At 50.9% G+C, this 12344-nt stretch overlaps 1 protein-coding gene across 1 annotated transcript in view; it reads left to right on the top strand.

The window, feature by feature from the left end:
- The window catches only part of LGR6 (leucine rich repeat containing G protein-coupled receptor 6), a 147252-nt gene that overhangs the window by 121991 nt on the left and 12917 nt on the right, over positions 1-12344 (top strand). The window contains exons 8-14 of the mRNA XM_041489592.1: positions 1697-1768; positions 2897-2968; positions 4000-4068; positions 4995-5066; positions 8169-8234; positions 10640-10711; positions 12112-12183. Coding sequence (XP_041345526.1) covers positions 1697-1768; positions 2897-2968; positions 4000-4068; positions 4995-5066; positions 8169-8234; positions 10640-10711; positions 12112-12183 — 495 coding nt within the window. The remainder of the gene's footprint in view (positions 1-1696; positions 1769-2896; positions 2969-3999; positions 4069-4994; positions 5067-8168; positions 8235-10639; positions 10712-12111; positions 12184-12344) is intronic.

Genomic DNA, 12344 nt, shown 5'->3' with positions numbered 1-12344 from the left:
TTCCATTTATTCCTTTTCAAACCCCCTCCCTGTGGGAGAGTAACCAATAAAGCATCACATGTGCTCTGACTTGAGGAGAGCACTCAGTCCAAGCCTTTCTTTTCCTTCCCAGCCCTATCCACTGCCTCAAAGCAGTTTATCCCCTCGATTTCCATCCTCCTGACCAGCTCCCACCAGCCTCCACACCTCGGAGGGGAGTGGGAGTCTCTGCCAGCCTTGGAGCAGGTTCCTCCTACTGCTCCTCACTCTCCTGTGGCATCTCAGGAGCTCAAATTCCATCTGTTCTCTGGCTGTTTCTGATGTCCATTCCCCAGCTTGGGACCACAACCTGGACTTAACCTTGTTATTATGAGGCCACAGTTTCCGCAGGCACTGTGCCACATCCTCTAATGCAAAGAAACTGTTTTATCTCCTTTAGGATAAATTTATAATAGGGAATTACCAGTTTATGACCATTTCAGTGGATAGCTCACCTTCCTCTAACTGGTCATCCTGGGAGACACTAAAAATAAGAAACCATCCCACTTATCACCCGAAGGTAGAAGCCCCAGGGTGGGGTGAGTTGATGTGGACCCACAGTTCCTGTGTCACTGGGGCCAGGCTGGGGTGGGACAAAAGCAGCTGCTCTTGTGTTTCTGGGAGCCTTGGAGTAAAAATCTGACAATACTTTTTTCTTTACTGGAAGAATTCTCATGAGATTTCTCTTGTTCAGCCCAATATCTTCATCATCCTCACCTTCAAAATGAGGATAAGATCCTTAATTCCCTTTGAGATGGCTTTTGAAATGCCTTCACTGAAGAAGAGGCAAATTCCAAACAGTCATCAACTAATCACCTGCTCAGACTCCTCTGGGATAAACAACTTGGGCGTCACCCAGAGCTTGGTCCTAGTCCTGGACACAGGAACCTTTGCTATACAGGAGGGCAGACTGTGGCCACAGAGCTCTCTTCTGCCAAAAAAAAATGTTTGCTGATAGAAATTTTCAAAGAATTCACAGAATTCACAGAATGACCAGGTTGGAAGAGACCTTCAAGGTCATCGAGTCCAGCCCAGCCCCAACACCTCAACTAAACCCTGGCACCCAGTGCCACACCCAGGCTTTGTTAAACACACCCAGGGATGGTGACTCCACCACCTCCCCGGGCAGGACATTCCAGAACTTTATCATCCTTTTAGTAAAAAACTTTTTCCTAATATCCAGCCTATATTTCCCTTGACATAACTTGAGACTGTGACCTCTGGTTCTGTCAGTTTGTTCTCATGCTTAACAAAAAATATCCCAGCTAGAGCTACAAATCCTTTAAAGTCACGTGGGCTGATAATTCCTGGCACACTCTGGTTGGCAGCTGTGGGGCTGTTATGGAAACCATCCACAAAAATTGTAGTTCCTGGTGGATAGAAAATCTTGTTTTGGCTTGCTTCTGTTTTCTGACCTGTAAAGTGTTAAACCTGAAGTCCTTGTACCCTCGGTGGGGTTGGTGGAGTCACATAAGTCACATTTACCCACAGAGTAAATGCAGCAGATTTTGTCCTGCCAAACCACAGAGCTTGTTCACCTGCTGGGATGATGCTGCACCACCTGGGAAGGAACCTATATCTCCTATTTGATTAATATTTTGAAGGCTCTCTGGCTTTAAAAGTGTTGAGAAAAGAAGGTTAATTTAATTAATATCAAGATATTTGTTTCTCCCAACAGTGGTTTTCACAACAACAACATCAAAGCTATTCCGGAGAACGCATTCGTTGGGAATCCCCTCCTCCAAACAATGTAAGAAAATTAAGTAATGTTTCCTACATCTTTATATTGCCAGAAAGGGGCATTTCCTGCTGTCTTTAGTTGGGATTTCTGACAGGGGTCAAATGACAACAATCTGATATTTGCTACCCATGTGCCAAAGCAGGCTGAAATTGCTTCTTCTGGGCTCCTTCTCAGAGCTGCTGTGGGTTCTCCTTTCCCTGCAGCACAGGCTGATAGCAAGGAAGGAACAAAACACAGGTGGTCTGCATGGAAACCACCTAAGCCCTGGCTGACATCTGCTGATGTTTATTCCTTGTGCTCAAAAAAGCTGCTGGCCAGCTACAGCAGCAGCCACACGTGTCAGAGCTGGGATTCCAGATCCCTGTGTGTGCCCAGACCTGGGACACAAAGCTCTGCAGATAAACACACCCAGCTGTCAGGTCATTTCTGCTCTGACCCAGGCACAGTTAGGGATTTTTGGATACTTCTCTGAACAACACAGCTATTGAAAACCATGTCAAGTGACAAAAGATCTGCTTGTCCAAACTGGACTTAAATTATAGAAATATCAATATCTGGAAAGCCATGGTGACACTGGGTGAAACCATTCAGTGCTCCAGCCAGCACAACCAGCCTCCTCCCCATCTGCTTGGGCAGCATCCACTGAGTGATGGTGGGGCCCATACATCCAGAATGTTCATCTCTGCATTGCATCTGCCCATCTAAAGTCTTTCACAGTTAGTGGGGGGGGAAGTGCTTCTTGTAGGAGGTGACTGAACTCCTCCCATGTCTCACTGGGTCTCAGAAGAGCTCACTTCACTGACTGTGACAAGTGGGAAAGGTGCTGGTGCTGTGTGTGAGACCACAGGAGGTGTCCTCCAGTGCAAGGACTGAAGAAGGGTTTTACACCTTTCCAGCCCATCTGGTTCAGCAGGACCCCAAAGGGCCCACTCAGAGCAGCAGGACACCTCAGTTGTAGCAATGTCCAGCCCAAACAGGACAGTGGGAGAGCCTGTGTTTATCTGGGAACAAGAATTCCTCACAGCACAGCAGCACCTCTTGCATGGCTTGCTGCTGTAGCTCTGAAGCTCTTGAGCTGTAACAGCATCTTCTCTTTGTGTGCAGCAGACTCTGACCTGTTCCTCTTTCCCATTGCAGCCATTTTTATGACAATCCCATCCAGTTTGTTGGACAGTCTGCTTTCCAGTACCTGCCAAAGCTCCACACTCTGTAAGTTCACCAAGCACGTCCCCAGAGAGGTAACACCCAAGCTGCAAGCCCTGCGTACTGGGCACCTTTGTGGCCTCTTCCCTCCCTTCTTCCAAGAGCCTCTGTGCCAACAGAGGACCATGAAGCCACTCTCTTGTCCAACCCCAAAGGCTGCTCCAAGGAGTAGACACTGCAGATGTTTTCTTCTGAGGAAGGATAATTTTGAAAAGGGCATTTTGGAGACAGCCACTGATTCCTCCTCCCCACACAGCTGACAGGCACTGAGGCTTTCCAGGGTCTCCACAGCTGTGCCAGGAGCAGCAAAGTGCCACACACAAGTGCCACAGCTTTTTCTGCTGTTGCATAATTGCCCAAACAGAAGGACACTGAAGGCATCTGTCTTCCTCCACAAGATGGAGAAGTGGAGGAACATGTCCCAGCACCATGGCACAAGTCATATTACTGGGCAGCCAGCAGTGGCACTGCTTCCTTCACATGTTTGGCCCTGGGCCTGCTCCAGGGCCACCAGCACAGGCTGGGCACCACCTGAACCACAACAGCTGCCCCACGCTGGCATTTCAGCCAACCTGTTGTGGCACAGCATTAAAAATACTGAGGCAGAGGCAACCTCATAAATCTCTATTTATAAGCCTCACCCAGGCACATAAAATAAATCATTCAAATAGCTCTGCATTCTTTAGATCCAAATGCATAGACCCAGGGAGGCTTGGGTGGGATGCCCTGCTTACATTCCCCATGGTAATTGTTTGGGGTTTTTTTATTTAATTTGGGTAGAGATCGTGCCAAGAATGTCAGTGGCTGGGAGAGGCGTTGAGCTTGCCAAGCCTCCTTGCATGGAAGTGCCCAGCTCCATCTCACTGTGTCTGCACAGCATCTGCTCCAGCCACAGGGACACGCTGGGGCTGGGCCTTGATCACATCTGGGGGTGAGGAAGCAGATTTGCCACCGTGGCTGATGGGTCTGGAACCCTGAGCAGCTGCACGTGCCTCCAGGTGCTCTGCCCACCTCACTTCACCCTCGTTTCTCTGCAGGTCACTCAATGGAGCCACGGACATCAGGGAATTCCCAGACCTTAAAGGCACCACCAGCCTAGAAGTTTTGTGAGTGGCACCTCTCTCCCTTTTACCCTGCTAGCTGTGCTCTTCCTCCTCCAAGGCGGTCCAGGCTGTTTCAGTGAGGACAACTTTCCCAGTGCTGTGCAGTATTCAGCTCTGCCTCTCCCTGGTCACTCACCCTTCTGCTTCATTTCACCCCTGTGGCTCCTGAGTGCAGCTTTCCTCCCTGTGAGTGGCTCTCTCGGTACTCTTGAGTGTGCTCCAGTCTTTTGTTTGTTGTTTGTTTGTTTTTTCCTTCCTTCCCTCCTGCACCTGTGAAGGAGTGAACCTCTGAGTGCAGTGCTTCTGCTGCACCCCAGTGTCTCTGCCCATAGTGGAACCAGCACCGTGGTGCAGTTCAGGAAACATCTGCCACCCAGGCTGGGGCTCCTGCAGCTGCTATTGTCCCCTCCCCATGTCCCAGGGCCTTGGAGGACACACTGCCCCTGGCTACACACGGTTCTCCTCTCTTGGACACCATCCCCACACTGAGCCCAGACTGGGAGCACCCCAGGCCACGGTGGGGGCTGGCCCTTCTGTGTCCTGGGGACACAGGGACACACCATCCATCCCTCAGACACAGCTTCTGAGGCAGTCCTGGCTCCAGGCCTGTCCAGCCTGGGCAGTGGGAACAGGGATGGCAGAGCATGCTACAGAGGCCACTGCCACCTGCCCCGAGGTGGCCAAGGACAGCTGTGAATTCAGTACTCAGCAGTGGCCCAGAACTCTTCACATTCACCTTAGCCAGGTCCAGCAGCAGTGCCTCTTTCCAAAACTGCCAGGCAGGATTTTATCCTTTCCATGTATTTTATTGTCCTACTGATATTGTCTCTCCTGCCACTATCTGGGATTGGCAGCTGGGCTTCTGGGTCACAGAGTCTGGGTGCTGGCTGTCAGCAACACCATTTCTTGTCTCTCCTCCATCCCTCTAGGACCTTGACCCGGGCAGGAATCCATTTCCTCCCCAGAAGGATGTGCCAGCAGCTGCCCAGCCTCCGAGTCCTGTGAGTAACCCGTGTCTCTGTCCTGCCTGGTCCTTACAAAATGCCCTCATGAACTGGGCTTTCCTTTTGTCTAGCTCAGGGAAAGGACCAGCTGTGGAAGACCATCCTGTGGTTCCTGTTCCCATCCATCCTGTTCCCTTTTCCATGCAGAAATCAGCACTTTCTTAATCCCTACTTTGAGCTCTTGCTTGTTCTTCAACTTGCTGCTCCATCCCAGCGTGCTGCTCTGGTCCCAGGGCTGCAGTCAGGCACATTTCCTTGCTCTGCACCAGCAGGACCTGTCCCCTCCCATGCAAGGGGCATAGAGAGAGTACAAAAGGAGATGGGTAAGAATGGCCACAGCACTTCACAGCTCCCAGCTGGGCTGAAGCTCTCAGCCCAAAAACAAGGGGGAAATCACCTTCACCCTCTGCCCCAGCCTTGGCTTATTGCAGTTGGAGCTGCAAGTGCCATCATCTGGAGGGAGGATCCTGTTCATATCCCAGGAGGGATCAGGTCTGACCTGATGGGGACCTGTGAGGCCACAAGGCCACATTTCCTCACATGGGGCAGCACAGCCAGGTCAGGGTTTTGCTTGGTCTCTGTTTATTTGGCTCTGTCTGTTTAGCCAGGCACTGAATGATGCTGGGGGGTCATGCTTTCTCCTTTAGCTTGATACATGATGAAATCAACATCCCAGAAAGGTTCTGCATCATCTCAGCAATCACACCCCTGATTCCTGAGATCCCCAACTATGTTTGCACTCAAAGACATCCTCAGGAAATGAGTCATGAGCCAGATTTATACAAGTTTGCAGCCTTAGGGCAACAACAGGCTTGCCTCTCATCAGTCTTTATACAAGCAAGCTGAAAAAGAAAACAAGTTTGTTCCAGGAAAGCAACAGGAGTGAATTCTTGATCACAGAAATTGGAAACAAGAGTAAAACATAAAAATAAAAGAAGACAATTTGTAACTTAGGAGATTACAGGCTTTTGGTTCCAGATGTCCCTGTAGGGAAGATCTCTCATCTTTAGACATCTGGACCAATTCAATGGATGACTTGCTACAAAAGTGCAGCCTTTGGGCTGGCCCAGGCTGTTGGGTCCCAGACCTCTGTTTATGTTTGCAGTTATCAGACTGCAAGCCCTCACAGCAGAGCCTGTTCTTTGTGCCTACCCCCCACCACCATGTGGGAGAGTTTCATTGGGACACACCACCCTTGTTCCTTGTCCCTTGTTCCTCTTCCCTAGTGAACATTCCTGACACTTATTGCACTGCTTTCAGGGTTTGGAGAGAGAGCGTGAGGGCCAATGTTTGTGCATGTTTCCATCTCTCTTGCCTTTGAAATGCCTTGGGTCCTGTCCCCACAGAGCCAGAGGCTGCTCTCTGCCTGTCTCTGGGCAGCCACAGGAGCTATGGCTGTGACACATCTGACCATAGATGACACAGGTAAAGCTGCATTTCCAGGTGTGGATTCTCTGCAAGGACCCTGCACAGGGACTGTAGAGCCACTGAAGGGCAGAGGGTCACAGTCATCCTGGGATGCCCCACACAGGCAGGGCAGCCTTTGGCATCAACCTGGCACCATCCTGCTGTTTTCATCCAGAGCTCCTGCTCAGGGCACAGATTTCGTGTAACCGTGGTACACCCTGAGGTGGAAGGGACCCACAAGGATCATTGAGTCCAGCTCCTGGCTCTGCACAGAGCACCCCAACAATCCCACCCTGGGCCTGACAGAGTAGTCCAAATGCTCCTTGGGCTCTGGAAGATTTGTATTTCTCCTCAAGCCGAAATAGGTGAAACTCCCCTGAGCAGAGCTGAAGTCCCTTGGTGCCATCAGAACCTTCATCCTGGTACGTTCCCAACAGAGCATGAGAGACTGAGGCTGCTCTGTTTGTAGATTCTGGGCTGCACCTGGTTACCCTCACCCTGGAGGAGCCAGAAATAACTCCTGGGGCTGGTTCTCCCCCATCACTGTTAGCTAAGCTCCAGCCCTGCCAAGCCCAATGTATTGACACAGGGACCAGGGAAAAGTGACTGATGCTATGGTTTTTTCTCCATCCTGCGTGACAGCCTCCAGAGCCAAGCACAAACCTTTTGCTTGCTTCTCCCTCCCTCCTCCTCTCCACCATGGAAAACTGGTGGTGAGTAGGTTGGCAAAAAAAAAAAAAAAACAACCAAAAAAAAAAAAAAAATTGAAATATTTTAGGAGCACTCTATTGGCAGAAAGATGGAAACCGAGTTTGAAAAGTCGGCCGAGAAACCACATACAAAACATTACCCTGGGGTAAATTTCCCTTGAACAACCACAAATCCAGTCTCTGCTGGTGGGGGAAAGAGCTGGGTTTAAACATTGCTCCTTAGCCAGCCTGTTTCAGCTTCAATAAATTCTCATTAAGCTGGGTGCCAGGGTGGGTTTTCCTCTGACTATCAAGCCACTCTAGATGCTGACAGGACACTGAGCCATGAACTAGTGGCAAAAGGAGTTTGCTGCAAACTGCTTTTGAGTGACAGCACTTGAAAGAACAAGGAGCAGAGATTTCCAAAGTCTGTAATGCCCTGAGACAAATCCTTGCCAATGCCACAACCCCTCTCCTGACCTTGGGAGAAAGCCAGGAAGGGCTGAATGGGGAGCAGGCAATGGGCAGTGGGGTTGCTGTGCCAGGAGGGAGCTGGTCAAATCCTCCCCAGGCTCTGCAGGCACATCTGCAGCTTGTGCAAGCTCTGGCAGCAATATCTCTGCGCTGTGCCCATGGAAAGCAGGGCTGGGCATGGCAGAAGTGGCACAGGAGGGTTTCCCAGCTGACTTGAGGCTGGGGAGGACAAGCCCACCCCAGCTGAACGAGCAGCTCCATCAGCCCACGGGCTGGGCTGCAGGGAGCTGGGCTGGGGGTGAGCAAGTGGGGAAATCAAATCATGGGGCAACCCTCACCTTGCACAGAGACACCCAGAGCCAGCAGCAGCTGCAGCGTGGAGATCCCACTCACTGGGGTTACCAAAAGTGGAGCTGTGCAGGATGAGGTGAGGTCACCTCGCTCTCCAGCAGTACCTGCCTTGCAAGGGAGGGCTCAGGGGCATTGGCTTTTGGTGTCCCAACATTCCTGTGCTGTCCTTTCCCTGCAGAGAGCTGTCACACAACCAAATTGAAGAGCTGCCCAGTTTCCACCGGTGCCAGCAGCTGGAGGAGCTGTGAGTATGGAGATGTCCTTGTTTGTGCTGTGCTCTGGGGGAAAAGGCTGCTTCGAGGAGAGGAGTGGTTCCCACACACAGAGCTCCCTAAGCACTGGGGAAGCTGGGCATTGGAACTCAGTGTTTGGAGTGCAAATGGACCAGAGCTCCACTCTCTGGCCCTGTGCACATACAGAATAAAAATCTATCCCCTGTGCACAGGAGCTTAATTCAGTCAGGTCCTGTCAGAGGTCACAGACACTTCAAACACAAGTAGGATGTGACAGAACTGAATTCCCTTCACTAACTCCAGTCCCACTAGGAGCTAATCAAGAATGGGGTTTATATGCACCATAAATGTCTTCTGCTTCAAGGAGGGGCCCCATGCCATGAGCACAAAGCAGCTCTTATCCCCCCTGCCCAGGGCCAGCCCCTCCTGAGAGAAGGGGGATTCTTTCCTCAGCTGCAGCTCTGGAACTGGATCCTCTCCAGGCCCCAGGAGGCACTGCTGCTGCTCTGAGACAAAGTTATTCATATTCAGCTCAAAATGTGGCCCTACACTTCAAACAGAACCCAAGTTCTTGGCCTTTTTGAGAAAAACTATTAAAAAAACCAGTTAAGGTAGACTCCATGATTTTTCACATAATCCTGCTACCTGGAAGAACAGATGTATGGGAGCAGCATCCCCATTAAAAAACGCCACAGGAGAGGTTGTCCCTGCTCTCTGTAGCACCTCAGCCTGGATAGTCAGACCAGCTCATCCAGCCTCAGCAAACTGGACCTTAGAAGACTGTGAAACTACATGGAAACAAGAGTACACAGCCCCTGCTGCTTTTTATGGCAGCTGTGAGAGTACCCCCAGGAAAACATTTGAAAAAAATAGAAAGTACACCAAAAAAAGATAAATGTCCAGAATTTCAAACCTGTGGTTTCACACATTCTGCCTGAGTTCCTTCTGGCACAATTTTATAATATAGCAAATTCAGACTTAACATTAATATAGAATCACATTAAATCCCAGTTTCTGGCTACTGAAGTCAAATAGATTATACCTATGTACCTATAAAAATATTAATATTAAATTAATATTATTTTTTTAATTAAGGGACCAAAATGAGTGTTTGGTCCCTTAACCCCAAAGTTTTTACCCTGTAAGCCCCACCCCCACCAAGCATCAAACCTGATGGTTTGAAGCAAGTCTGGTGGTGCCCGGTGGTACAGCCTGGCACACAAACAGCTCAGCTGTGCCCTTGCTCTGCTGTAACTGCTGGTGTCCAGACCTTCCCCTGCACCACACAGCTGGTCCCTCACAGCTAAACACCCCTAAATTATTTTTCTCAATCTTGCTGCAATATCCCTTCTGCCCAAACTCCACCTCTTCCAGTCAGTGACCCCCAAATCTGTGCCCACATCTTCCAGTGGCTCCCAGGTGAAATCTTGGCTGGAGGCAGGAGCAATGCCAGCCTGGGGCACCACGGGGGCAGCTCAAGTGCCCACCTTTAGAACAGCAGCACGTGGCCAAATACCAGCTGAGACAGTAGAGCCAGCACATGAGGGTCCTTGTGTGAGATGAGTCAAGATCATTTCTGAGTCCAAAGGCAGGTTAAGCACCTGAGAAATGCCCAGGGAGCTGCTGTAGGTGGAGCAGCAGGCAGTGGCTGTGTCACCTTGCAGAAGGTCATAGGGAGGGGGATGCTGCTTCTGCAGGTCTGGGAGTTCAGGATGAGCTCACACTAGGGAAAACAGCCCTGAGGAACTGAACCTTTCCCACAAGGTGCATGGTTCGAGCATCCAGGATGTCTCTTGAGGATGTGGGGATTGTGTAGGTCAGTCAGCAGAGTCTGTGAACTCTCACCCTGCTTTTTCCCCCTTCCCCAGGGGATGAAGGAGCTGGAAAGGGGGATGTGGAGGGCTGAGCCACTTCATGTGCAATGTGGACAGTGGGTTCTACAAGACATCAAGATATTTCTTCATGAAATACTGAGATATCTTCAGCCCTCAAACCTTCATCCTCACCAAGGCAAAGGGCAGCACCACATGGTCCTTCCTGAAGGGTCACACGGAGCTGGTTGATGATCACTGGCTCCAAGCTCTCAGCTTGTCCTCTGGAAAAAGCAGTTTGGAGGCTTAGGGAGGAGCAAAGTGGGAAACTAGTGTGGGTTTGGGGTCAACAGGGTATCTTTGGCCACTGCACATCAACAGTTCTTTACTCAGTCATGATGGCATCAAAAGCAGAGGCTGAGCCCTGGAGCAGAGCCTGCAGGAGAGAATGGCTTTGACACATTTTGCTGCTCATCTTGTTTAACTCTTGAAATAAGAGTAGGTCTCCCAAGCACAGCAACTTCCATGGTGACAGTGCTGCCCTGGGACAAAGATCTCCACAACTGCCTTCAGCTCTTTTCTCAAACCAGTTTCTGTTTTTCCAGGGGTCTCCAGCACAATAAGATCCAGGAGATTCGAGCAGACACCTTTGTGCAGCTGATGGCCCTGCGCTCCATGCAAGTATTGTCTGCCAGGGACCAGCTGGGTCATGCTGGGGAGGGGGACTGTGAACCCAGAGAGGCTGGGGGAAGCCCCAGCCTGCCTCTGTCTCTGCTGAATCCCTCTTCCATTCTGTCTTAGGAAAGAGGAGAGCACAAACCATCCTTTTGGCTTCTCCTCTGCCTGCAGACCCCTCTCCTTACCTGCCCCCTCATGCCCACACCCCACACGCAGCAGCTCTGCCAGGGCAGAGCCCACATCACAGACAGGCCTCCTGAATGCCAGGAGGAACCCAGGGCAGTACCTGAGTGCACCTGAGCTCCAGCACCCCTGTCCTACACAGGCTGGTCCTGGGACAGGCACTCCTGGAACATGCAAAGCATCCCATTTGGTTTGAAAGCTCCTCCCCACCACTCAGAAGTTCGTGTTCCACAAGTGCACACACAGAGTCACCTCCCAAGTGCCTGGCACCTTGGAGAGCTGGCACAGCCCTGAAGGGCACTGTGGCTGTGTGACATCTGGGAAGAGCCCTGACAGTCTTTATTTGCTGTTCTGTTAGGAAGTGAACTAAATCCCATCAAATCTGTTCCCATGGTGCAGCAATGCGTGTGCCATTTAATAGCCCAGCGTTCCTGGGATCCCGTGAGTGTCACAGACACACCTGAGGTGTGGCAGGTGGCACTGCAGACACCCAGGAACCGTGAGCATGCTGCCCCAGCCCAGTCACACAGACAGGTGAGAAAGCTCTGGCAGCTTTGGGTACGTTCTGGTCCCTGGGAGAGGATTCATCCTACCCAGGGTCACACACACCTGAGCAGGTATCTTCTCTCCCTTACAGATGGAGAGATGAAGGCTGTCCTGCAGTCAGCCTTAGGGCAAGAAATTTGTCTCAGTTTGCTGGTTTCCTCTACACTGCTTACAGAGGAGTGGAGCTGTCTCACTTGGATGGAGGCAGAGCTAATTGAGGGGACTCAGTGACTCCAAAGCACCTGTGCATGGCAGGAGACATTCTAGAATCACATTCCCCAGAACCCTGGCCCTACCTTCCTGTGCTGCACCCAGCACTGTGACTGCACTGGGGATGCTCTGGCACTAAGGCATGACCTGTTTGGCACGTTGGCAAAAAAATTCCCAAATTTACAGAAATTAAGCCAGAAAAGAACATTTTCCATAGATCCTTTCCCATTGATTTCAGCAGAGGAGCTCCTGCAAGGCAAACTCTTGTGCCCTCTGTTGGAAACCACCCATATACAGACCCAGACTTGTCTGAGGGGAGATGCATTGGGACAGAAATTGCTGCTGACCAAGGAGCTACAGATCCCACATGTGCTCCCACCAGGGCCCTTGGCTAGGCCAGTGTCAGCAGCTTCACTGCCTTGCCCTGCTCTCTTCTTACTGCTGTGTCCTTGCCTTGCAGAGACCTGAGCTGGAATTACATCCAGTTTATTCACCCAGAAGCCTTTGTGACCCTGCACTCCCTCACCAAGCTGTAAGTTGCAGGGATATTTCCTTCACAGTGGGCCAGGGATGGGAGGTATCTGAGGACCTCAGACTGACTCCCTGGGCTACCAGAACACCTGGGATTTAGATGCTGAAAGACTGATGGGTTGAGGTGCATGTCTCAGCACTGATGTGGACACAACAAATCCC

Source organism: Pyrgilauda ruficollis, unplaced genomic scaffold (assembly GCF_017590135.1).
Source record: "Pyrgilauda ruficollis isolate IOZ18807 unplaced genomic scaffold, ASM1759013v1 scaffold95, whole genome shotgun sequence".
Taxonomy (NCBI): domain Eukaryota; kingdom Metazoa; phylum Chordata; class Aves; order Passeriformes; family Passeridae; genus Pyrgilauda; species Pyrgilauda ruficollis.
This window is presented reverse-complemented; position numbering and strand designations above follow the sequence as displayed.